The 25648-nt window shown below is 44.4% G+C and overlaps 1 protein-coding gene and 1 long non-coding RNA gene across 8 annotated transcripts; one reads left to right on the top strand and one right to left on the bottom strand.

The window, feature by feature from the left end:
• Nucleotides 1-8856: 8856 nt before the first annotated feature.
• Nucleotides 8857-15992, bottom strand: SLC30A1 (solute carrier family 30 member 1). Its single transcript, XM_072831158.1, has 2 exons — nucleotides 15335-15992; nucleotides 8857-13713 (listed from the first exon to the last, which is right to left on the bottom strand). Exons 1-2 carry the CDS (start codon nucleotides 15948-15950, stop codon nucleotides 12812-12814), a joined length of 1518 nt encoding a protein of 505 aa, XP_072687259.1. The 5' UTR covers nucleotides 15951-15992; the 3' UTR covers nucleotides 8857-12811.
• Nucleotides 15993-16982: 990 nt separating this feature from the next.
• LOC140635880 (uncharacterized) lies at nucleotides 16983-20091 on the top strand. Of its 7 annotated transcripts, none has more exons than XR_012033213.1 (4): nucleotides 16983-17003; nucleotides 18476-18665; nucleotides 19028-19200; nucleotides 19950-20091. It is a non-coding gene; the product is annotated as an uncharacterized lncRNA (long non-coding RNA). The 7 variants fall into 7 exon arrangements; XR_012033215.1 differs by lacking the exon at nucleotides 16983-17003 and adding an exon at nucleotides 17023-17193; XR_012033214.1 differs by lacking the exon at nucleotides 16983-17003 and adding an exon at nucleotides 17023-17197.
• The last annotated feature ends 5557 nt before the right edge of the window (nucleotides 20092-25648 follow it).

The following is a 25648-nucleotide window of genomic DNA, read 5'->3' as shown; positions in this document are numbered from 1 at the left end:
CCTCAAATACCACTTTTATTCTTTCATGTTTCCTGGCCTTTATATCAAAAATGTCAGTGACAGGGGACCCGGGTGGCTCAGTCAGTTAAGCATCTGCCTTTGGCTCCGGTCATGATCTCAGGGTCCTGGGATGGAGCCCCACATTGGGCTCCCTGCTTAGCAGAGAGCCTGCTTCTCTCTCTCCCTCTGCTGTTCCCCTCTACATGTGCTCTCTGACTCTTTCTTCCTCTCTGTCAAATAAATAAATAAAACATTTTTCAAAAAAATTTTAAAAAGTAAATGTCAACGACAGCCCTCCCTCCTACAGACACACAAATACACCCATATTCTCTGAGGGCTCTTCCTGGCTTTACGGTTTTCCCCTTAGAATCCATCACTAGCTAATCTAATATACATTGTACTTCTTTATCTTATCTCTCTACTAGACTGTAAACATCCCAAGGGCAGGGATTTGTGTCCATGCTCACTGTTACAGCGCCAGCACCGACAGTGCCTGCTGCATAAGAGGCGCTCAGTATTTGTTGAATGAATAAATCAGTCTGTGCTTCAGAGGAGAACAGTGAAATCTTAGAAAACCCCCAATGAGTTTTAAGTGTGGCATTCAGGGAAAAACCAAGAGCTTTGGAGGCCCCGATATGAAAATGGGCCTAGCCTAGATGGATACTTAATCTAGTTTAATCATTAATCTAGGGGTGCCTGGGTGGCTCAGTCGGTTCAGCACCAGACTCTTGGTTTCCGCTTAGGTCATGATCTCGAGGGTCGTGGAACCCAGCCCCACGTCGGGCTCAGCGAGTACAGAATCTGCTTGGTATTCTCTCTCCCTCTCCCTCTGAACCCCCTGCCCTGTACTCTCTCTCTCTCTCTCTCTCAAATAAATAATAAAATCTTTTAAAAATATAATCTAGATTAAAGCAGCCTCACTAAACCTCATTTTGTGGTTCATCAAGGGAGAACATTTGCCTCCTGGGACTGCAGTGAGGTCCAGTAATAATTTTTTGAGCATTTATTTAATAACCCGGCCCTATGCCAAAGACTGTGCATGCATTATTCCTTCAATCCTCACAAGAATCCCATAAAGCATATCCTAAAATCTATAAAATCTTTATATCCATAAAGCGGTTATCCTCAAACAGATCAAAGTGATGTGCCCAGGGTGATGAAGAGGAAGCAGACAGGTCACAGGACTCCAAACCCCCTGTTTGTCTCTGAAACCCATGCGTGAGCCACCACACCAGATGTTGTGGGTCTGCGTCCATACAGTGCTGGGCCCTGATAGACAACATGTGCCTACACTGTCCCTCAACTTCCCTTCAGCAGAGTTGTTCCTGACCAACGTCTCAGAGACCTTGCTCCTGCCCCTGAGAAAGAACTGGGACAGCCAAGAACCCAGGACAACCCCCACCTCTGCCCGTCCCAGCCTGGTGACTTGCTACAGCTTTTCACATTCAAGTGTATATAATTCACCCACTACCACCAGGATCTTATCTGGCACTGGGCCCTGTGCTTGGTTGCTTTTGCATAGAGTAAGTGATTTACAGGAAACAATATTTTTACTTTAAATCGATATATCACTAAAATTGCTCTATCACTTAAATCTTTTATTATTTTTTATTTTCCTAGGCAAAGAACTTTATTAACCTTGTTTCAAACTTTATTCCCAGGCTTCTTCAGCTTAATTAGCGGCAAAGAATGAATTGTGTATAAGCAAAAACTGAAAAGAGCGGCAGTGTCCAAGGGGCTTGGGCTTAAAAATATTAGAGATCTAGATTTTATCAGATCCATGAACAACATTTTAAAAAGCAGTCATAATATGAAATAGCAGCTCCCAGTAACTTCTTCAAGTTTTATCTTCTTCAGAAGTTGACTCGATTCAGTTTGCTTCATTCTTGGAAGCTTCATCAAAATTCTCCACAAGATCTGAAACTTCATCATCATCATCATCATCATCATCATCATCGTCGTCGTCGTCTCCAGTAGCAAGTGGTGCTTTTCCATCCATGGATTGTTTAGGCAGAGCTGCAGCCAGTCTTCTCCAACGAGTCAGACTGTCTGCACCAAGCTGGCTTAAGATCCTGGGTAGCATTTCTGTCAGCTGCTTTGTCTCAGCATGGCCTATCACTTAAATCTTTTAAATGTGCTCTCACGTTTTAACTTTTAGCTGTTTCACAACTGGTGTAAGTTGTTCAACGGACTTTTATTTATTTAAGCGAGAAAAAATATTTGTAGACACATATTTACATATACACGTATATAGTTTTAAAGTACAAGTTGAAATATTACCACCTGTTCCAGCATCAAAAATAGACAAAAAGTGCTTTCAAAACCTAATTTATACACTTTGCAAAATTAGTTTCTTTTTTTTTTTTTAATTTGTACAAAGTGCGAGTGTTGTGCTTTACACGATGAGGTAAGAGAAGTTTCATGTTGCTCTCCGCAAGCCCTTCTCCACAAATCCCACACTATGGGCAAGAGTAGTCTTGACTTCCAATAAATGAAAAATCCCCTAGGAGGGAACCAGCATCTTCTTTTTTCTTTGTATTTTGGAGAAGTGTAGACACTTTAATATTCTATAAAATAATAGTTACCAAATGAATGCAACAGAGTGATCCAGGGAAAATCATTGTTTTTTGGCTGTTCATTAACTCCTGTTTCAAATAGGTGTTCCTTATGTGACTTGTCTCAAGGTTATAATTAAGAGATGGAAAACCCAGCTTAAAACTCTAAAGCAGCTCAAGCCCCCACAGCACTGGTGGTGTGCAATAAAAATGCTTGAGCCGCTGACTCAGGAGTTTGCTCACCAGACCTACCTCGGCATGCTCACTGCCTGCACACTCAGGGGTTCTCAACCAGTTCAGTGGGGGTTGTGTGTGTGAAAATTATATTATCCATTAATTAAAAAAAAAGATAAGGGGAAAGGGGGAGCTGGAGAAGGAGGAGGAAGAGGAGAATGGAAGTGAATGTCCTTACCTCCTTCGGAGAGGTCTCCCTGGAGTTGTAGGTGGCAGGGCCCATGCAACGGAAAATCGCTCAGGACCCCTTCCACTGTGCCATACCACTGTCCCTCACAAGGACCTCTCAGAAAAATCCCCACATCTCAGCCAGAAAGATCAGAACTGTTGAGTTCAAGCTCTGCCCTTAGCAGAAATCACCACCAGGCTCCGCAGCAAGAGAGCCGCCAGATGCACCAAACCATAGTCCATGGAAGCCCCTCATCCCCACTCCTTCCACAGCCTCTGTGATCGTTGGAATGGTCTTTCTCATTTTGAGCCTGCATCGTTTTCTCTCCTTCCCTCCTTTCCCTAGAGCAGTCATAGAACAGGTCACTAGGTAAACATCTCTTTGACCTCCAGACACTTCAGTGTCTGGGGCAGGTGGTGTCTATTATAGAAGTCACCTGAGGGGGGAAATGTCTGATGGTTTTAAAGGCAGAGAGAAATGCGGTATCACTGAAGAGAACTGGGATAAGTCCAAGAGTTAAGGGATTAATCAAGGCTCTAAGGGTCATACATTGGGTTTAGGGAGAGAGAGGTTGGAGGGGAATGGGGGATAGAAAAGAGATTGATAGAAAGAAGGGGGGAAGGTAAGAAGTCGGAAGGGAATAAAATAACTGGCTAATATTTCCTGAGCTTAATAAGGAGCAGGCCCTGTTCAAAGTGCTTTACTTCTATCGATTCATTTAATCTTAAACAGCCCTCTATTCTTATCCTCATTTTGTAGATGAGGAAACGAAGGCAGAGAGTTCTTGTGTCTTACCCAACGTCACGTCTTAACCCATCCAGTTCAGGGGTCTGGGGTGTGCATCCAGGATGTCTGACTGCAGAGCTAAGTGCTTTGCATACTGCTGAATTGAAGAGTCCCAAAGAGGAGACACTGCACTGACTCCGTGGAGTTGACGTCGTGGCCAAGAGCTGGGACATTGCCTGGACAGACCTGGTTCAGTCCTGGTTCCCTTACTCACCAGGTTTATGGAAATCACTCAATTCTCTCAAAATCACTCAATGCTCTCACCCTGTTTCCTCATCTTTAAAGTGGAGGTAGGGGCACCTGGGTGGCTCAGTCAGTTAAGTGGCCGACTCTTCATTTCGGGTCAAGTAAGGATCTCAGGGTCCTGGGGTGGAGCCTTTGGTTGGGCCCCACCTTGAGCAAGGAATCTTCTTGGGGATTCTCCATCTCCCTCTGCTCTTCTCCTGCTCCCTCTTTTTTTTTTTCTCTCCCTTTCTCAAAAAAAAAAAAAAAAAAAAAAAGGAAAAAGAAAAGAAAAGAAAAATAAAAGAATTGGAGATAATAATAGCATTTAGCTCATGGAGTGATTATTATAAGGATTACGTGGGCTAAGCATTTCGCACCGTGCCAAAACACAGAATGTGGTAGATACAGTTTAATTTTTGTCCCATGTAACCTTCACAAGGACCTGGTAAGGGATGTGTTGTCCCATCTCACAGATGGGAAAACTGAGATCCCAAGAGGTATCCAGCTTGCCAAGGCCACATGCTTAACAGGGGTAGGGCTGGGGAAGAAGGAGGTAGAGGGAACAGAGGAGGGGGGCTCTGGGTGAGACAAAAGCAGGACATGTAAGGAGCAAAAAGGGGAGGCTGCTGCAGTGAACGCCACCCTAGTTACCTCAGCTGGCCTTAGGATGACATCTCCAATACACACAAGATCGTTGCACTGCCTGTGAGCTCTCCTTTCACTTCAGATTGGGTCTCGTGGTAACACGTGAGCAAGCCTCGACTCCCACCAAATCCCTTAGGGAATTTGTGATTCCCTAAAGCTTGGTGTCTCAACTTAGAAACTCAGACAACGTGTATAGTTAGAGAAAACCCTGTATTGTAGGTCATGAACATAAATGGATGTGTCACCATTTATAGTGTCTAGCCCTTTTCTCATAAAATTTTATTTATAATTAAGTCTGCAATTTAACTCCAATGAGAGCAAAATAACAAATCACAAATTTAGTGTCTACATTATAGGTACATACTGACATGTATATTCGTTTTTCATTTCTGTAACGAGTTACTACAGATGCAGTGGTTTAACACAAGACAAATGTGGGGCACCTGGGTGGCCCAGTGATTGAGCCTCTGTCTTTGGCTCAGGCCATGATCCTGGCATCCTGGGATCGAGTCCCATATAAGGCTCCTCATGGGGCGTCTGCTTCTCCCTCTGCCTCTCTCTGTCTGTCATGAATAAATAAATAAAATATTTTATAAATAAATCAATCAATCACAACAAATGCATTACCTTATAGTTCTGGGGGGTCATAAGTCTAAAATGGGTCTTATGGAAAAGATACAGGCATCAGCAGAGCTGTATTCCTTCCAGATGATCTAGAGGATAATCAGTTTCTTTGCCTTTTCCAGCTGCTAGAGGCCATCTGCATTCCTTGGCTAGCGGCCTCTCCCTCCATTCCTAAACCAGCAATGTAGCATCTTCCAATTTCTCTAACCACAACACTGCTCCTACCATCCATTCTTCTGTCATCATATCTTTTAACTCTGACCCTCCTGCCTCCTCCTTTAAGGACCCTTGTGATTATATTTGGTCCATGCAGATTATCCAAGATAATCTCCCCAGTCTCAAGATTCCTAACTTAATTGCATCCACAAGGTCCCTTTGTGTCAGGTCACAGATTCACAGCTTCTGGGATTAGGACGTGAACAGCTTGAGGAGGATCATTATTCTACCATAATATGCCACCTAATTTTTTCAGCTCATTGACTTTTAATAATGTGTAGAAACTCAAGATCCAACAGCTTTATCAATAAACACTGCTGCATCAGTGTTCTTCCAGAGGAATCTTGACGCAAAAGCCCAGGGCAGGTGTCATTGAAGGCCACCGTTGGTTCAAGCTCTACAAAGTCCCGGTAAGTTTTGTCCAATATTGTCCTAGACATTTTCACCATTGGAAAAGAAGGGTAAATCATTCTCAGTTTCTATTGAATATTCAAATTTGGGCTTTGACGAAAGGCACTGGTCTTAACCCCTTTTATGTTGCCAGAAACGCATTTTTATTTTATACTTCAAAAGACGGCCATATTTGGACTGCTTTCTTGAGCAGAACAATCTCCTCAACCTATCAGAGGAACTCCTGGTCCTATCAATGGTTATGTTCTTAGAAATCACACCTTGGGGGACACCTGGGTGGTTTCAGCAGTTGAGCGTCTGCCTTTGGCTTAGGGCATGATCCCAGATTCCTGGCGTTGGAATCCTACATCAGGCTCCCTGCATGGAGCCTGCTTCTCCCTCTGTCTGTGTCTGTGCCTCTCTCTCTCTCTCTCTCACGAATAAACAAAATCTTAAAAAAAAAATCACACCTTTAGATTTTGCTTTCTATGTGACTATGCAGCAGGGAACCATGGTTCCTGGAACTGAAGTTTGAACAAAACAGGAAGCATCTCTGGTACCAGTGTATGTAAATGGAAGATAGATGTAGCGTTTGGATCATGTGGGAAAAGCTGGACGAGTTCTCACTGGCTAGCTTTTATGGTTTCCCTTGGGGCCATCCTGCCCCCCTGGGGACATTTAAAACAGGGTGTCTTGATGGGAGCGTAGTGGAGGGGGGGTGGGTAGGCAGGAACTACTGGCATTTGTGTGGAAGGAGGTCAGGGTCCCTAAACTCAGTGCATAGGACACTCCTGAACTCTGATGAAATGTACTCAAATGCTAACAGCCCCCCTGTTGAAAAGCAGATGGTCCTCCCTGTGTCTCCTCATCCACATTGACTTCATTCAAGCACCTCTACTCCTCATTCCCCAGAAGACCCACTGTTTTCAGCATTAAAGGATATTTAAGCTATAGTTTTTGTGTCCTAGCAGAAGCAGTTAATACCTCAGACAACACTATATGGTAGTTTAGGTGAAAATACTACTAGTTTGTAACAATGAACAGTTGTCTACAAGACTAGATTAAAACCAGGGGAGGCTCTGAATTCTAAAAAAGAGTATTATTCCTCTCCCTCACATAATTCAAAATAAAAATGACACTAAATCATAATGTAAGAACGTCTAACTCAGAAGAGATCTGATTCTTCACATGGTAACTAGCATGTTTTTTTTTTTTTTAATAAATAGCAAAATTTATTTTCCTCATTTCTCTTGCTTTTCTATTACTGCTCGGCTGAAAATTAAAGATTCATTTGAATCTACTTAGGAAGTTGGTTCTTAACAATTCAAAGTGATGGGAAAGCAAAGTATTGATGGATCCCTTGCAAAATTGCAGCTCTGGTTCTATCACTAGCTAGATGACTTGGGTCAGGTGCTGAATAGGTCTGTAAAATGGGAATAATGAAATATACCTAATGGTTTGTGACAATTCAATAAAAACGTGTGTCCCTTAGTATATTTTTATACGTGCCCAGATTATACCTATTAATATTATTACTCTATCTTCAGTGCTGTGTATTTTAGCTATGAATAGTATTTTTTTCTTCCCATTCCTCAATATTCGTTCAAACACTTGAATTCCTACAGCACACCAGTCCCTGTGCTAAATCCTAAGGAAATAGAGACAACTCCAACCTCACAGGTTGTGACCTAAAAGTTTGTAACCAAGTTTGTTACCACGAAGTTTGTTCAACAAACTTGTAAATAAGCAAATGCAACGAAGTGCCATAAATTCCTTGATTTAAAAGAAAAAAAGAGCATATAGCCTTCAGGGGAGGAGGGAAAATGGTCAATTCTGAAGATGCAGAAATGTCTATGAAATCCTTCAAAAAACAATGTTGTCTCTTTTTATTTTTAATTCAAAAGCAACAGCTTTCATCCAGATGTGTGATGCATAGCACATGAAATTATGTTCTAGGGAATGTTGGCAAATACTTCTTGAAAGACCATATTGCCTGAGAATTCTTCTGAATTCTGAATGGTAAGACACGTTCAGATAAGAACACAGGTTGGCCAATATTTTAAGATACTACTGATTGTATCCATGCATCCTGATCTCAGAAATGTTCAAGTGTACAAAAGGATCAACTGAAACGTGGTAGATGTAGATGTGGGCCTGTATATTTGGGAACCAGTTCATGCTCTTAGCATTGACTGCCTAGTAAATGGATTTATCTTCCTGTCTCACTTTGTCTACTTGCCATTCCAAATCTATCCTGTATCCTTTTCCACTTTCTCATTTATCCAAATACTGAAGGGCTTCCTCCATTCCTATAAAACCAAATTCAAACTGGTTTGACATGGCACTTCATCCAATCTTCTTTAACACGCTACCTCTCTTCATTCTGAACCCTCTATTCTATGTCCCCTTGCCTCTCAGCCCCCATCCCTCCTTTCAACACTAACCTACATGAATCCTTTCCAAAGATCTTCATCCCTTCTTTGGAATATTACTGTATTTACCAACTCTATTATCTATTGCCATTTATTGCCAATTGATTTTTTCTTATGCAATTTTTATCTGCTTACCTCCTAGAGGCACAAGTTCTTTAAAGAAATTCTTCATGAGAGATTATGTCAGTCATAGTTCTGAACTCATATAAACAATCAACTAATGTACTCTTGGGTTAGAAGTTCCAGATGGTTATATGACTGTCAAATATTTAATAATCCTTGTTATTAACGCTGCTTACAAATAGCAAGTACAAGAAGCAGGTTAACCTGTAATTACATAATATTTAGAACCAAAAAAATGTCAGACATTGAATATTTCATGTTAGTGAGCCTTTGCTGTTACCCTTTCAGTTTCTACTGCAATTTTTGCCTACTTTTTTTTCGTTCTACAATACTATCCTATAACCTGGTCATTCTGGATATCTAGCAACACTTAAGCTGTGATACCTCTTTAAACACCTTAGGTCTATATAACCCAACCTAGTATAGGAGGGGAGGGCACATGCACAAAACAGTGAAGTAGATATTAAAATTAGTTTATTTTTCTACTTAACTTTTAATAAATGAGAAGAAACACAGTAGTCTGTCTCATAAAGAACATTTATAATACATAACAATCCATAAAGCCTCATGGTGAGGTAGGAACAGCTTTGGAAAACAATGCACAGTCATAAAACATACAAAAAGTTAGGTAAAATGTTGCAGCACTAAAGGACATTTTATCTGCATCTGCATTTAATGAGATGATAATTGCATTTAACTGTGCCACATCTGGCCCAAAAGGACAGGCTATGGTCGACACAAAACAACACAACATGGAAGTTTCATTAAAGAATCACAGAATACATTGATACACTTCATTGTGCTGTTTCAAGGCAGGACCATAACATGGCAATTTGTGTCTTTTTATATATAGCCACATAATAATTGTATGTTACATTCCCTTCAGCATCTTTTTGCCAAAGACACTGGACCACAAAATTTTTGGTTTAAAAGTTTAAACTGAATGACATACAAAAGGCTCTTGTGCCAGTGAAAATGACTGCTAAATATTCCAGAGCTTGTTAGTAAAACAAAATAGCATCGCCACATAATATCGGTAGAGCTACATCAAAATAGTGCTATTACAATTCCCATTTCAGATGGCCAAACACTGTATTTGACAATTCTCCATTTAAAAAACAAAAAAAACCCTCCACCTTTCCAAGAGTTTTAACACTGTTTTATGCCTTAACTGAAACTCTATTAAAATAAATATTTCTATATTGTAGAATTATTCTCCGTATTTGTATATGTGTGAACATCTTAAGACAGCAGGTAAATGACATTTATATCATTCAAATGATATCTGCTTATAAACAGTAAAAAATCTTCAACCTAACACCAGTTAGCCTACTAAATACTTCACATTAGGTTCCATAGGCCCTGTCCCTCAAAACTTTCAAAATTCAAAATTAACTGAACATGTTAACAAGATACAAACATGTTAACATAGTCTCCTACCTACTGAGATTTCCCAAGGTGCTCTTGATGGAAATTTTTCCTATTCAAATTACACACCTTAGTTATACAAACATTGTTTTCTAAAATGCTAAAACACACCAGTTTTTGCCCTTTTTTGACTTTTTTTTTTTTTTTAGGTTCTAGTCTATATTTTTACAATGCAGATGCCCTTCAAACAATCCTTATTAAACAATCATAGACGCTGAAAAGTGACAATGGAGAAGGAAATCTCTCATCACTAAGGCGGCATTTGGCTTGGAAAAATTGGAGTTGGTTTTAATTCAGGCACATGCAGCACCTCCTTTTCACTAAACTGAGACAACAGACAAGTTTCTAAACACATATTCTAAATACACTGATCTTGCTCAAATATAAAAGAGCCAGCAGGAGAGATGCACCTCCTAAAATTGATGCATTGCTATAAAACAGCATATTTAAATATTGGGTTTAAGTCTCCTAAGAATTCAGGGTATTTCCCTCATTTTCTTCCAGGAAGGACTAAACTAGTTTGGAAAAGACACTTAAATCCCACAATATTTAAATATAAAAGCATTTTTTTTAAAAGATAATGCTAAAAATGGGTTAGAAAGTGCATTGTAAAGAAATAAATAATTCTCTGCTAAAACTCAAAAGGTGAGTCAGTGCCCACGGATTTTGCTATTATGACAAAGTCCTTTGAAAAAAGAATTCTATGGTACCACTTTGTTATGTATAAGCGATTTAAAAATTATGAAAAGTGAAATAACTGAAATCTAAAGGCTGTTACCTTCAAAGCACTTTTGGAAAAAAAAGAAAGAAAAAAGCCCTTGTCCCATGCTTATACACCATTAAAAAAAAAAAAAATCCTCATTTAGCTGATGATGTCTTATACATTATGCAACCTTTAAGAAAGACCCAATAGAGCATTTGTAAAGAAAACCCTACTGAATGTATTTTACCAGTTATCCTATTGTGCCATTACCAAAATGTTTTTATAAGATAAACTGTTTTAAGATCTTAATAAAATGGTTTGCAGTTTTAAGTGTTGAATCAGGAATGTACGTGATACAGTACAGTCTGAAGTCTTCTCTCTTGTTTGCCCATATAATGAAATTCCCGAATTTCACGTTTAAAAAGTTTTTTTTTGCAAAATTCAAAGTAACTTCCAGTTTAGGAATTGAATTATACAATTATCAGATAAGAGTATTAAAAGATCAAGATGTATTGCAAATTGGCAGGTTATGGTTTTGGCCCATTATAGCAAATGTGAACTTACAAACTGTGTTCCTAAAATTACCTCATTCTCATTGGAAAAATCGACTGCTCTTAAATAGGCCCATTGCCAGCAATAGGCTTAGACTAGAAAAAAAACACACCATCTACCACAAAAGATCCCTTTAAAAAGTTAACTGTCCAATGCCAACGCTTTCATCTTAAGACCCATTAAACAATGAATTATTTCAAATCCCAAAAGATAGCCATCCCAAAAGTAGTCAGCTATAAAAGTTACTGAAGTAGTCAGGATACCTTATTTCTAGAAAAATAGAGCTATACATGATAACTGATATTAATATTCATCCTTATGAGGACAAAAATCTAGTTTCTTCACAAAGCATAACCCCCTCTCTGTCAAGAAAAATATAACTTAAATATCCTTAAATAATATTTGCGTATGGATTTGAAACCCATAGCAACAATGAAATAGCCAAGAACAATTTCCTGTGTAGATACTGTGGCATCTTACAAAATAAGCCACTATTGCAAGATCTGAGCAACGTCAAGACAGGATGACCTACAGAATCTTAATGATTAATTTGGCCTTGACTCTGTTTTTTAAGATTTTAATATCCAAATTGCATTAACCTTTAGATTTCCTTTTTCTCCTAAGTCAATGGCTCTGGGCAAAGCACAAGAACTGCTGGTTGTACTCGAAAAAAGCTGTTTGAATCCATTCATGATTGGTCACCATGAAATGACTAAGTTTTTAAACACCTACAACTTGAAAGATTACACGAAGAAGCTTGCATTTAACATATAACCTATTAGATTAGCTTTAATGTCCTTAAAAGTATTTACTGTATATATTTCTTAAGTAAACTTTCAGCTCAATGTTCCTAATGCCAATCTTTCAGAGAAAGTAATGCTGGTGAACATGTCCACATTTCAGACTAACTTTGGTAAAAGAAAACATGAGTTAAAATTCTCCCCAATAATTTTAAAATGTGGTCTGAATATTAACTTCTAACAATCTAAATATTTAATTTGGTAAACCTTCTTCCCTGCTCTTACTCTTCATATGCCCTATTATATGTAAACTGTAGTTCAAGTTGTTAATTATCTCAACTGTTTATTAGAATAATATTCAGCAATATAGAATCCAGGATGGTAACTGATCTTCAGAATTATAAATAACCCATGTGAAGAAAAAAGGAAACTTTTTCCTAATAATATCCATGAGTCATTCTTAAAAACATGTTGCCATTATGCTATGTAATGATCTCAGAGGGCAAGTAAATATTACCTAAAACGTCAAAGGAAACAAACCTGTTGATGATTTTTCAAGTTTAGTGATTATAATCCTAAAAAACAAAGTATAACACTGGGGGAAAAGAAAAGCAGAGAAATTCCAGTAACAATTTTAATTTATTTATCCCCCTAATTAACTTTTTTTTTTTTTACCATGGAAAAAACTGGAAATCAAATGTCATTATGTTATATAAGGTTTATACTTACTTTAAACAAAAATGTAACATAGTGTTAAAACTGGCTTTCCAAAATTGTTACAGCATAGCTGTACTCTGCACTAATAATCACAAAGTTGTAATATAGAACTCTGTTAAGCAGTCCCATTATGTTCTTACAAAAATAGAATTAAACTGTGTGACCAGACAAGGACTTCAATTACACTACTTGGCAAACTTAGAATTTCAATGGAGTCTTTTTTTCCTCTTGCAGTTTAAAGCAAAAGTCAAATATCACATCTTTCTCAAGACTCACAAAGATGATTCAGGTTGTTTGTTTGGCATTTTTTTAATCTCTATCACAACAGCAGGGATGCTTTCAACTTTAGTCCTCCGGGGCTTCTTCTCTAGATTGTCGCTAAGTTCTAGACAAGAAATGCTAACTGTTGGGGCCTTTTCTGCATCCTTTCCAGAAGGGGCTTGTGGCCGTGTCCCACAACACTGCTTCAAAGCACACTGAGTTCTGCAGGCAAGTTCACACGGGACTACACTTGATTTAGAGCCTACGCTAGCAAATTCAGGCTGAATGGTAGTAGCGTGAATTCCGTGATTATGAAAAACGTCTTTAATGATTTTGGCCACCTGCATGTAGGATGTCGGGTCTTCACATTTTATGTGAGCAGTGGCAATGATTCTGCTTCCAGCAAGTTGCCAGACATGTAATTCATGAACTTCCTCAACTCCTTCAACATCTCGAAGTTCTTTTATCAAATTTTTGATATCAATTTGTTTAGGAACAGTTTGCAGAAGAATTAGAGCAGATTCCTTAAGTAATGGATAAGTTGTGTAAAGAAGTATACAAACCATTACAATGCAAAGAGTTGGATCTAAATATAGCACCCAGCAAGGACCAGCCTCATGAACTGTTGCATGAGTACTATTAATTATTTCTACAAATGCTTTGCAGGGGTCAGGGATACATGGATTCACACAAAACTCCCCTTCAGGACAACCCCTCCAAGAAAAGTAAAAGACCAAGGCATTTACTACTACAATCACTGAACCCAAAGCATCTCCAAAGACATGCAGAAAAACTCCACGCATGTTAAGTTGTGCAGCCTTATCGTCATCTTCCAATTCCACATGGTCAGATTCTCTGATAAGATTCCCATTCACTTGTACTTCCACTGCATCATTTCTAGACTTTTCTGGATCTATAAAGAAAGGAAAAACGCTGTATCAAATACATTAGCAGTGTTTATACAAACTTCTTCATTCAAGTCCATTTTAGTGAAAGAGGTGAACATTTTTCATGGAATAAAATTTTTTTAAAACGTGCCCAGGACAGTTTATTATATAAACTGACATGTTGGGAACAAGCCAGGGCAAAATCAAGTCCTTAAGGAGATAGTGCTTCCCCGTTCTCCAAACCAGCCCCCTACTTCTCCCACCTCCAAAAAAAGTTCATCTTTTCTGTGGGGGTGGGGTCCCCTGTACATTCTGCTCTACTTTTCGGCATATGCAAGAGAAAACGTAAAATCGAATGCTATCACCCACAAATTAAATGCAACTAGGAAGAAGTCTACTACAAATGCCTGATTTGACACACAGCTCTGGTCCCTCTTTGTCATTAAGGTGTTGTAGCTAAATCTTAACTTTTATCATGAACAGAAACCAAGAAAAGAGTCTCTTGGTGGAGTGTTTAGAAACGACAAATCAGCAATATGAGCCCATCAACAATCATAAACTTCAGGAAAAGCTGCAACGATCACTATCTACCCTACCGGTTCTTAAACCAAACGTACCCATCTTTTAAAGGAATTACTGTCTACACACCAGAGCAGCCTCATTTTCTTTGGAATAAGACCTCGCAGAGGGGGAGTAAGGGGAAATTCAACTGTTTAGTAAACCTTTCAATGTACAAGTTCAATTTCATTAACGTGATATCCTGCACCTCGAAGAAAGAACAAGTAGTATCATCCGACTAAACAAATAAATATAAGCGGAAAAAGGCTGGATGGAAATACACCAAATTATTAACATCATCAGAGCTTGGGGAGCTGGGCTTTGGTCGATTCCTTTTCCCCATCTCTTTTCTTTCAGCATTTTCCAAATTGCTTTCAAGAGTAATCATATTTAGAGGAGGGGGGGGGGGAAGCATCCAGTAAAAAGGGAATAAGGGAAGTCACCGTCAGGCTTATTTTATAGTATGATTTTCCAAAGTCCGGAGTGAAAGGTTAAAACATGACCAAACAGGGTCCTGAACTAGGATCTGCAGGATTAGGCTCAGACTGGAGACAAGTAAGTGAAATACACACACACACACACACACACACACACACACACACACGATGCCCGTTCGGAAAAGACACCTTTCACCGGGCTTTTGGGGTGAGGGAAGTCCATGGCTAGGGGGGCTCTGAAAAGAAGAAACTTGTTTGAAGGGCACAGGAACTACTCGGGCAGGGCAAGGTTTGTGACGGCCAACAACTCAGGATGAGGTGGGGATTCTCTCCGTTTCCCAAGGGGTGGGGGTGGGGGTGGGGGGTCGGGGGCAGGAAACTGAATTAGGAAGCACTTTGGATTCCGTGGAAACCCCGATCAGGAGAGTCTCTCGGGAAGACGGCTCCCGAGGGCGGCTGCGGACGGTCCCCCCCCCGCCCCCTCTGCCCCCCGCCGCCCTGGGTCCCCGAGAGCCCCGCGGGCCCCGGACGGCGGCCCCGGACGGCGGCGGCGCGGGCAGCAGGGGGCGTGCGGCCCTCCCGCCCCGGGCCGGCCGAGGGTCCCGCCGTCCCCCGGCCCGGCCACCTGCGGTCACCCTCCCCGGCCGCTCACCTGGCCGCTCCAGTTTCAGCCCGTTGGAGTTGCTGCTGTTGGACACCAGCGTGTTGGTCTCCTCCGCGTCGGGCCTCTGCTCGCCCGGGGTCTCGCTGTCGTCGCCGGCCCCGGCGCGGCCGCCCTTGCCGCGGGCCCCCTTGGGGAGGCCGTGGCCGTGCCCCCCGTGCGAGTGGCCGTGGCCCGAGTCGTTGCCGAAGCCGCTGTGATGGTGGAAGAGGCACAGCCCCATCACGTTGACCAGCAGCCCGGCCACGCCGACCCCGAGGACCACCAGCGGCTGCTGCATCTCGTGCGGCTCGATGAAGCGCTCGATGGCCTCCAGCAGGATGGCGAAGCAGAGGCCGGTCAGGAAGATGGCGTTCACCAGGGCCCCCATCACCTCGGCCCGGATCCAGCCGAACGTGTTCTTCTGGGTGGCGTGGGTCCGCCGGGCGAAGCGCTCGGCCACCAGCGCCACCACCAGCGCCAGCACGTCCGACAGCATGTGGAAGGAGTCGGAGAGCATCGCCAGGGACGAGGTCACCTGGCTCACCACCACCTCGAGCACCATGAACATGAAGGTCAGCAGCAGCATGCACACCAGCCGGCCCCGGTTGCGACCCCAGCACCCCATGGCTGCGGGCCGGCGGCTGCCCTGGCGGCGCGGGCGCGGGCTCGGGCGGGGGCGCGGCGCGGGGGGCGCCGGGGGGCGGGGGGTGCGGGGCGCCGCGGGGCGGGCTGCGCGGCCGGGCGGGGGCGAGCCCCGGGGTCAGGCCGCCGCGCCCCCGCGCCCGAGGGCGTCCCCGGCGGGCGGGCGGGCGGGCGGCGCGCAGCTGCTCAGGCGGCCGTGCTCGGGGCCGGCGCCGAGGCCCGGCTCAGCCCCAGCAGCCCCCACACCACAGCGGGGCGGCGGCGGCGGCGGCGGCGGCGGCGGGGGCCGAGGCGGCGGCGGGGAGCCGGGGCTGCTCCGGGGGCCGGGGGGCGAAGAGCCGGAGCGGCAGCGGCGGCGGGCGGGCGGCGGGGGCGGGCGACGGGCAGCTCCGCGCTGCCAAGGCTGCGAGCATCTGCAGGGCTCTCGGCGCAGGTCTTCCCGCCGCTGGTCTCCTCCGCTGGGACTCGGACCGCGGAGCTGACGCCTGAAGAGCTAAAAAGGCGGCGGCCCCGGCAGCTGCACTCGGCCCGGTCTCCGGCGCCTTCTTCGCCCCCCCGCCTTTGCAGACGGTTTACAAAAAAACTTTGCTTTGCACTCGGAACCCCCGTTTTCACACGGACCCGAGCGTGACAAGGCCCCGGCGCCCCGCCCACCAGGCCCGGCACGCCTCCCCATTGGCCGGGACCCCCTCACGACAGCCTCCGCTCCCCGCCCTCCCGCGCTCGCCATTGGGTGGGGGCTCGGGGGGGCGGGAGGGGGCGGGGCCGAGGCGCCAACAGATGGGGGCGGGGCCTTCCTCTCCGGGAGCCGGGCGTGGGCCGGGGGCCGCGGCCGGGTGCAGCGGCGGGCGTCGTGGGGGAGGGTCGGGGGCGCGGGCCGCGTGCAGCAGGAGGGGGCGGGGCGGGGCGGGGCGGGCGCGGTCCCCCGGGGCGCGGCGGGGCGGCTGCCGGCGCCCTGCGGGTCCTCGCGGCGCCCCGCGCGCCCACGGGGGCCGGGCGGCCGGCAGACTTTGATCCTCCGCGCCGAGTCCACGTGGTGGGTGAAGGGACGGCTCGGGAGGCGAGTTGACCGAAGTCAAGCCATCTTGGTATTTCGGCTGACCCTTAACCTAAAAGTCAGCAGGTCATAAAAAGAGTCACAAGATCCCACTGATGGAAGACCACAAGACCCGACTCCCTCTGGCAGGAGCAGGCACAGAGGCTGCACATTCTTAAAATTGCTCCCTGTGGGTAATTGCACAGCCCTAGGACAACAGGACTCCCCGCTCGGGGTGGGTGATAAAGTTCAGCAGTAAGCCCCTCCCGAGACCTCAGCCGATTTTTTAAAATTAAAAAAAAAAAAAAACTTACAAAACCGTTACAGGCAAAGGTGATGGGGGGGTTCTGCTGCCCCACCTGGGAGGAGAGACCGCTGCTTTGTCTACGAAGGGCCCCCCCTTCCAGGTAGACTTTGGTCCCCGTCCCTAAGGGCTGGCTCCCGAATGCCCCCTCCGCCGAGACACCCCCCCCCCCCCCGGGCCCGAGAGCCGCCCTCGCGCGGCCTCCACCCGCCGCCGTCCGTGGAAGAGACCAGAGACTCTGCGGCGCTGTGTGACCGACGGCAGCCCGGGATGGGGGGGGGGAGCCGGGGGGGGTGTCCCCGGGGGTCCACGCGCCCTTCCTGCCCCGAGACCCGGGGTGACGCGGCCGCGCTGAGCACCTCGACCTTCCGAGCGGTCCTGCAAACGGCAGGAGCTGTGTCTCTGAAAATGTTTCAACCGAGCAGACCACCCCTATCACCAGCATCCCTAGGAGACCTTGTGTAAAGCCAGATATTATCTAAGGACAGTGTAGGGCACCGACGTCAAGCGGGAGCAACCCGGGCTCCGGTGCCAGCTGTGGGACTTGGAGGAGCGTCACCCAATCTCGCTTAGACCTGTTTCTTCATATAGTAAAGGATTGGGCAAGAGGAACTCTTTAAGATCCTTTCTGACTCTAAAATTCGAAGGCTCTGTGATTGAACAAACGTTTTATTTATAGACTACAGAGAGCTGAACCCCGTGTTGGTTGCTATGGGGAAGGGAGGGGCAGTTAAGAATACAAAAGCAGGCGCTTCTGTCCAGGTGGAGGTAAACTATCAACATATAAAATGTTGGAGTTACACTGAAATACTCAATAAATTGTGCCAGCTCTAGTTTAGAGTGCATCCGTATGCGCTGTGCGCTGAGTGATGAGTTCACCTGGGAAGTGAAGATTTCCTGTTCCTCAAGTGGAGGGGTGGCTGCAATCAGAGTCACCTAAGCTGGACCCCTAAAGGCCTTCCACAACCCCCGCCCCCCAGCAGAAGGAAGAACCCCCACTGTTCTGGATTGCTACAAAACAAAAGCAGTGCTAGCCTGTGCCTCAGGATCTATATATAAGGCTAGTTTGGAGCCATGTTATTTTGCATTTTAAAAAATATTTCTATTTCTGTTTTCTTTTTCCCCATTTGTATGTGGTATGTTTCTCATTTCTCCATCCAAACTACAGAGCTGGATCCCTCATCTTCTATTTCTGTTCTCCAGCAACAGAAAAGAAGGGAGAAAAGTTTTCCAGACAGTATAAAAGGAGGAATTGATAGGAGTCGATGGTGAATTGGGAGGGTGAAAACGAAGGAGGAGAATTTAACCAAAAGAGTTCAAATGTTTTAACCTGCTAAAGAAAATACTGCTTTATACAGGTGAGGAAGTTGGTGAGGTGGGGTGGTGGAGGGAGGAGCTGACTTTAAGGGGAAACTAGCCCATTTTTAGTGTGCTAAATTTGAGATGAAGTCTGGATGGTGACAGTGCTAAGGAGTGGGGAGATGGGACTTGGGGGTTCATAATAGTTCAACTGTCCGTACCCCCTTTGGTGTGGACAGTTGACATTTAACTGATCATATTGAGTAAACACAGCTTCAAACTTCCTTCCAACTAGCCCCTCCAATCTAGAAATGGGGTGCCACTTATGGGTCAAGATATTCCAGGGAAATGGCTGAGAGGCAGTTGGAAGACTATTTTGCTGCTTATCAGGAGCTGCTGTGTCCCTTTATTTAAGCAACAGATTTCTCCAAGTGTGAGAATTTAATGCCCAAAGAAGAACCAATAAGGAGATGTAGAAGGCAGCGCTGCTCAGGAAACAGGATAGTAATCTCGCCAATAACGAAGCAGACTGAATTGGAAGATGTCTAGATCTATATAGAAACAGGCTCGGGGGCACCTGGGTGGCTCAGTCAGGTAAGCCATCCCATGCTGCATTTCGGCTCACATCACAATCTCAGGGTCAGGAGATGGAGCCCCGCTCCTGTTCTGAGGGCTGGGCGTGGAACCTATACATAGGATTCTCTCTCCCTCTCCCTCTGCTCCTCCTCTCCCCTTGCCTCCCCTGCCCCCCCCCCCCCCCCCCCCCGACCTCTTGCACTGGCTGGCAGGTGCTTGTCTGCTCTCTCTCTCTCTCTCTCTCTCTCTCTCAAAAACAAACCAAAAAACAAACAGGCTCTTAGGTTCAATTCAACCCAATAGTCACTTATGAGAACCTATTTTGTGCAGACTCTGATTTCTCTTATAAGCCATTTCACAATGTGTTTTATTCTCACATGTAAAGAGGGAGGAGAGGGGCAGAGAGCTACATTTTCCAGGTTGTGAAAAGTTGTAATCCTGCACTCCACAAAGAGTAAAACCATTTACCTAACAGCAAAAACTTTCAGTTGAGTAGACTTTTCTTCCCCCTAGCACTGGGTAGTCAAAATACCTTGGTAGCTCTGACTCACGTGTCCTTTGTCAGCTGGTAGCCAGCCCTCCTGGTGTTAACACAGCCAGGAGTGGGTTAATGGGGAAGAAAACCAGGTTATTACTCACCAACAACCCTGGAGGTTGTGGCCCCTAGTTGAGTAAAATGGCCTGGCTTTTTTTCTTCCTAGATCTTGAGAGTTCTGATAGATATTTTGCTTAGCATTCAAACTGACTAAACTCAGCATACTTTACAGATGAGAGAATAATGCTCCTTTTGGAGAGAGACTGCCAATTTGAGTGAAAAATCAAATGTGTAACAAACTGCAATCTCAAAGGCCTCTAAAGACCCCACCCTGCTCTCAAGGCCAAGCTCCTCGGACCTGGAGCTGCCCAGGGCAGGGAGCTAGCCTGAAGATGACCCGTCCAAAATGCAGATTTCTAAGGACCCTCACAAGGAACTGCCACACACAGACACACCTCTGAATCTCTGTTATCAAAACTCACGACTACACCGTGGAAAGAAGAAGAAAACCGTGTGAAAACCAGATTGCATTGGACTTTAGTTGACAGTAAAGCACTCTTCATGTTCAATCTTCAGGCAAAAATGATGGGGGAAATGGACCTGTTTGGGGTTTTTTTTGTTTGTTTGGGAACATACTTGAATAATTATTACAAATATACAGTAAAATCTCTAACAACAACACGAGAGCCAAGGTTTGAATTTCTAGCTGCTCCCCGAGGGACCAGGCAGTTGAAAAAAGAATAAACAAGTAACAATGCAGTAATAAAGCCCAGAAACATCACAAAAGGGCTCAGGGGTATAAGGGAAACCATATGAAAGAAAGGGTCAGAGCAGGAAACCCTATGAGGAAGCAAAAGGGAGACAGCAAGAGTGTAGAGTAGAATGTAGATGGAGAGGCCCAGGACAATCGCTGAGCTTTTTGTACGTGGTTAAGTCAGGAATGGCAGGGGAGAGTGAATAGCAGAGGACAGCTCAGTTTTCTTGGAGACTAAAAACCAGATGATAGTTCTCCAGTCATGCCTGGAAATTAAATCTAGAAGTAAAGGCCATTGACACCTATACAGGAAGGCTCATTAAAGACATTTGTGAATTTTTTGGGTGCAGTGTCAGGTTAGACCAGAAGCTGTTGAAGGCTCAGGTAGTCCGTTTTAAGATTTAGATGGAATGCCCATTCTCTCTTTAGCCCTTCTACTCTAGGGGCTAGAGACTGGAATCAAGTACAAAGAACAGAAGTTTAAAAAAAAAATGCTTGATTTAAAAACATGTTTCTATGACTCTCTCCGTTACTTGCCTATAGAGATGCTGCTGACCAGAAGAGCATCTTGAAGGTATCACACCCCTAATGAATTTTAGAAAGGCCAGTGAACTGGTCCTTAAAAGTTACTATGTGATTTGGGGGGCGTCTGGGTGGCTCAGTCCAGTTAAGTGTCTGACTCTTGGTTTTAGCTCAGGTCATGATCTCAGAGTCCTGAGATTAAGCCTCAAGTCAGGCTCTGTGCTCATCATGGAGTCTGCTGGAGATTCTCTGCCTCTCCCTCTGCCCCTCCCCCTGCTCTCTCTCTCTGTCTCTCTCTCTCTCTCTCTCTCAAATAAAATCTTAAAAAATAAAGAGGTACTATGGGACTTTGGAGAAGTTATTAAACCTCCCGAGGCCTTAGTTTCTATACCTTTTCAGTGAGTGGATCAAAGAGATGGGCTCTGCCCTGGAGTTAGGAAATGAGTAAGGTGGGCCCTTTCAGGTTACCTGTGCTTGGGGTCACTATGGATCCAGGACTGCATTTTCAACTTGAAGTTTCGGAAACAGCATTTTTATCATTTCACCTGCAAGGGACTGATTCACATGGATTCAAATCGGACTAATGTGCTGGCTGGACCCCTGGTCTGTTCACTTTCTCTGTGTAGAAGGGAGAGCCCATTGCACACAGCCTGCCTTCCTGTTGGTGGACAGGGCCATTCAGAAGCAAGGCCACCCAGGGAGGAGAGAACTAGACCAGCAGTAGGATCTTCTGTGGAGGGAGCATTTCTATTCTCTCTCCTAGGCTGTGAAAGTCTCCTGCCTGTCTTTGCATACACTCTGCCCTCCTGCTCCTGAGTTATAATCTCCTTTGCCACCAGTTACCTTTTCAAGACCCAGATCTGGTCATTGCAAGATACACATCCACCATCATCACCCCAGCCTCCAATCCTTCAAAGGCCTCCCAGTGTTCTGGGAAGAACCAAACTCAAGTGCGTGGGACTGAGTATGGTCTGGCCCTGGCTGCCCTCCCCAGCCTTAAGCCATCACCTAACAGGACTGGCCTTTCCAACCACCATGCTCCCTCCTGTGAAAAGTCTTCTGGACGCACTGTCCCCTCTGCCTGGGACACTCTTCTGTCTCCCTTTCCCCGCTTTAGCTCTTGCTCAAGGGCTGTTTCCTCAGGGAGGTCTTCTCTAACACCTCTGACCAGGTCAGATATCTCTAGTGCAAGTTCTCCTGGCTCCTTGGCCTGATCTTTCACGGCACAGAACAACAGTGCAATTAACATTTATTTGCGTCAGTATTTGGTTAGTTGTGAGCTCCATGTGGGCAAGGGCAGTGAGTGCTTTTGCTCACCATTATATCCCTAGACATCCTGGCTCAGTAAGTATTTGTTGAATGAATGAATGTTAGTCACTTTACTCAAGCTTGGTAATTCATGCATTCAGTCAACAGAACCCAAACATTGAACACCCATGGTTCCCTACCTACACTTGAACATGAGAATCAGAGCACCCTTTCCTTCTGGACAGTGTAGGGAACACCATGACGTTGTCTTATTAATTAGCTCACCTTCTTTGCTTCAAGCAGACTTTTACTACGATATTATCTCACCCAAGATACAATTAATTGGGTGAAACTGGGACTCAGGCTTGAAATCTGCCCTATGATAACATTCTAAGTACTCACAGTTTTCAAAGCACCTTCTACATTCCTTCCTTAAGATACAATGATGACTCTGAAGTTTGCCGAGTGGATCCTACAGATTATGGACTGAGATTCCAAGATAGGAAGAAATGTGCTCAAGGTCCCATGGCTTGTGAGGCTCTAATCGCACCAAGAACATGTTTATTTTTAAGTTCATACCCAAATTGTGGGGGGACACACCTAGTCTGAGGCTCAAAGCCTAACATGCACTCACTATTACAGGTTCTAGCATTTGTCTCACTTCTAAAAGTTTCGGTTCTATAATTTTCTGATTAATTTGTAATTACTATAAGGACCAAGGGGAGGTGGCCTACTTGTGAGTGACATCTCCTTAACAGGTCACTGCAAAATCTGATGCCCTAGGGGTGTGTTCCAAAATTGGGTCCTGTTCACACATCATTCTGTAGAATGACTTAGTTAATCCCTCTGTGTCTGTCCACTCCTTTCTTTCAATTTCTGTAACAACTGAGATGTCTTCCAAAGGATTGACAGTGAAAAACTGACCCTCTCCTGAGGTGCTTTGGTAAAAATGCAGTTTTTGATTCAACAGACTCAAGAAGAGCTATAGCAGAGAGTGAGATGTGGCATTTCCAACAAGCCCCCTTCAGAAGTCCGATGTTGGTGGCCCCCAGACCACACTTTTGAAGACAAAGGTATTAGAAAAAAAAATGTTTTAACCCTGGAAGAATATTACATGGAGTTGAGATAGTCTCCTCAAACTGAAAAATGTTTTAATTTTACTCGTTAATTTTCTATTCACCTCCCATAGTTGTAGTTGCATGTTATTTTGTGATGGATGCTATTGCTTCCATATTGAAAACTTTTTAATGAATCGAATGTTTTATCCTCGTAGGAAAGCACTCCTTAATTAAAGTTAACCAAATTCTGGGTGTAAATAGGCATTTCAGGATTTGCTTTCACTGTGGCAGAAAAAAATAATGACTCTACAGCTTTTGGAAACATTTCAATATTCTGACCAACATTGGTGGCTGAATAATAGGTGGGGCTGAGGAGTCAGAGTATAACTGGGGGTCCCTTGCACTCAAACCATCTATGATCCAACAGGGAATGCTGTTTCTTCAGGCGTCACAGATCAAATATCAGAAGGAGACTAAAAGACTCAAAATGAGTAAGGGAGTCTTTAATATTCAGATTGTACAGGAGCAGCAATAGTCACCAACAAGAGTGGAGGAGATGTAAGACTACCCGGTCTGCTGAATCCGGAGGAAGAGAACAAAGATCTAGCTTCACGGTAGCTACGTTGATGACCATTCCCATGAGTCCTTGTTATTGACTTTATTTATGCTTTAAGTTGGCTTCAAGGCTTCTTCCATCATAAGGTCAGAGTTGGCCATCTCTTAACCTCAAGAGAGATATCCTTCAGTCCCCAAAGTGCCGTTGTCTTAAAAGTGACCACAATCAAAATTATGGGGATTGCATTTCTAGGCGCTGCTCTGGTGCCTTCCAGTTTGAGAGCAATCCTTTAATGGAAAAACCTGTGTCTGCTAAACTGGGGCAAATGGAGATTGTCTTTTCCCTCAGTTGCCTCCTGGAATGGCACCTAGGAGGATGGCAGAGCTATGTCTAATGGAAAAGGGAGTCTGGCTCCACATGTTGGGATGAAAAGAAAGATGAGCTATTAAGTAATCCTCTCTGTTTCTGTAGCAAGCTCTGAACTCTAGGCCTACATCTCTCTCAAAGCAATTATGTGAGCTCTCCTAATAGGCTTCCCACTCCTGCCCTCCTCCAAGCTACTTAACACAATGATTTCTGATCAATATTCCCATACATCAATGCTCACATGATGCTCTTGCTGAAAACACTCAGTGGCTGCCCATTGCCCACAGAATAGGGTACAACATTTTATCCGGTATTTAAGGCACTCTGCACATGACCTTAACTTGTTTATCCAAACTTATCTCTCACTCCTCCTCAACGTAAGCCCATCACTCAAGCCAAATTATCTTAATGCTTCCAAGTTAGTTAATGGCTCCATGCTTCCATTTCCTCAATGTGGACCAAAATAATAACTTATCTTATTGGGTTATTGTGAATTAGGTGAGTTAATAAATTATAAGATGCCTAGGACAATGCCTGGCACACGGAAAGGGCCTGTAATGGGGTGGATGGTGGCCCTCCAGAAGATGTGCCTGTGTCCTAATTCCTGGCAACTGCGAATGTTACCTTATTTGGAAAAGGGATCCTTTGAAGGTGTAATTAAGGATCTTGAGATGAAAAGATCATCCTGGATTATCTGAATCCGGCCCTGAATCCAATGACAAGTATACTAATAAGAGACACATGGGGTGACTAGACAAAACAGAAGGTCATGTGAGGGTGGAGACAGATTGCTAAGGAATGCCAATAGCCACCAGATGCTGGAAGAGGCAAGACAAGAAATCTCCTCTAGAGCACGGTTTTGCCAACACCTTGATTTCAGACTTCTGCCTTCATAAGTGTGAGAGAATAAATTTCTGTCATGTTAAGCCACTATGTTTGTGGTAATTTGTTATGGCAGCCACAGGCAGCCACATATATGGGGCCCTTTATATCCTGGCCATTACTGTCACCAATTAATCCCTAATGTACCTTTTCTTTTCCTCTCAGCATCATTTTTTATCTCACTGTTCTCTTTAAGTGTCTAGCATAGTACCTTGCAATTAGAAAACAGAATAGGTATGTATTGAACAAAATATATATTAAAAGAGAGAAAGAGGGATGCTTGGGTGGCTCAGCAATTGAGCTCTGCCTTTGGCTCAGGGCATGATCCTGGAGTCCTGGGATCAAGTCCCACATTGGGCTCCCTGCATGGAGCCTGCTTCTCTCTCTGCCTGTGTCTCTGCTTCTCTCTCTGTGTCTCTCATGAATAAATAAATAAAATCTTTATAAAGAAAAAGAAAGAGAAAAAGAGGGAGAGAGCAAAAGAAGAAGGGAAGGAGGAAGGAAGGAAGGAAGGGAGGAAGGAAGGAAAGTGGGCCGACCCCTAC

The sequence above is a fragment of the Canis lupus genome, chromosome 6, assembly GCF_048164855.1.
Source record: "Canis lupus baileyi chromosome 6, mCanLup2.hap1, whole genome shotgun sequence".
NCBI classification, from domain to species: Eukaryota; Metazoa; Chordata; class Mammalia; order Carnivora; family Canidae; genus Canis; species Canis lupus.
This window is presented reverse-complemented; position numbering and strand designations above follow the sequence as displayed.

Excerpts from the sequence above, each read along its gene's own strand:
- SLC30A1 (XM_072831158.1), bottom strand. The coding sequence starts at position 15,950 with ATGGGGTGCTGGGGTCGCAACCGGGGCCGGCTGGTGTGCATGCTGCTG. Across the intron at positions 13,714-15,334 it reads GCTGAAACTGGAGCGGCCAG|ATCCAGAAAAGTCTAGAAAT; the intron begins GTGAGCGGCCGG and ends CTTTCTTTATAG.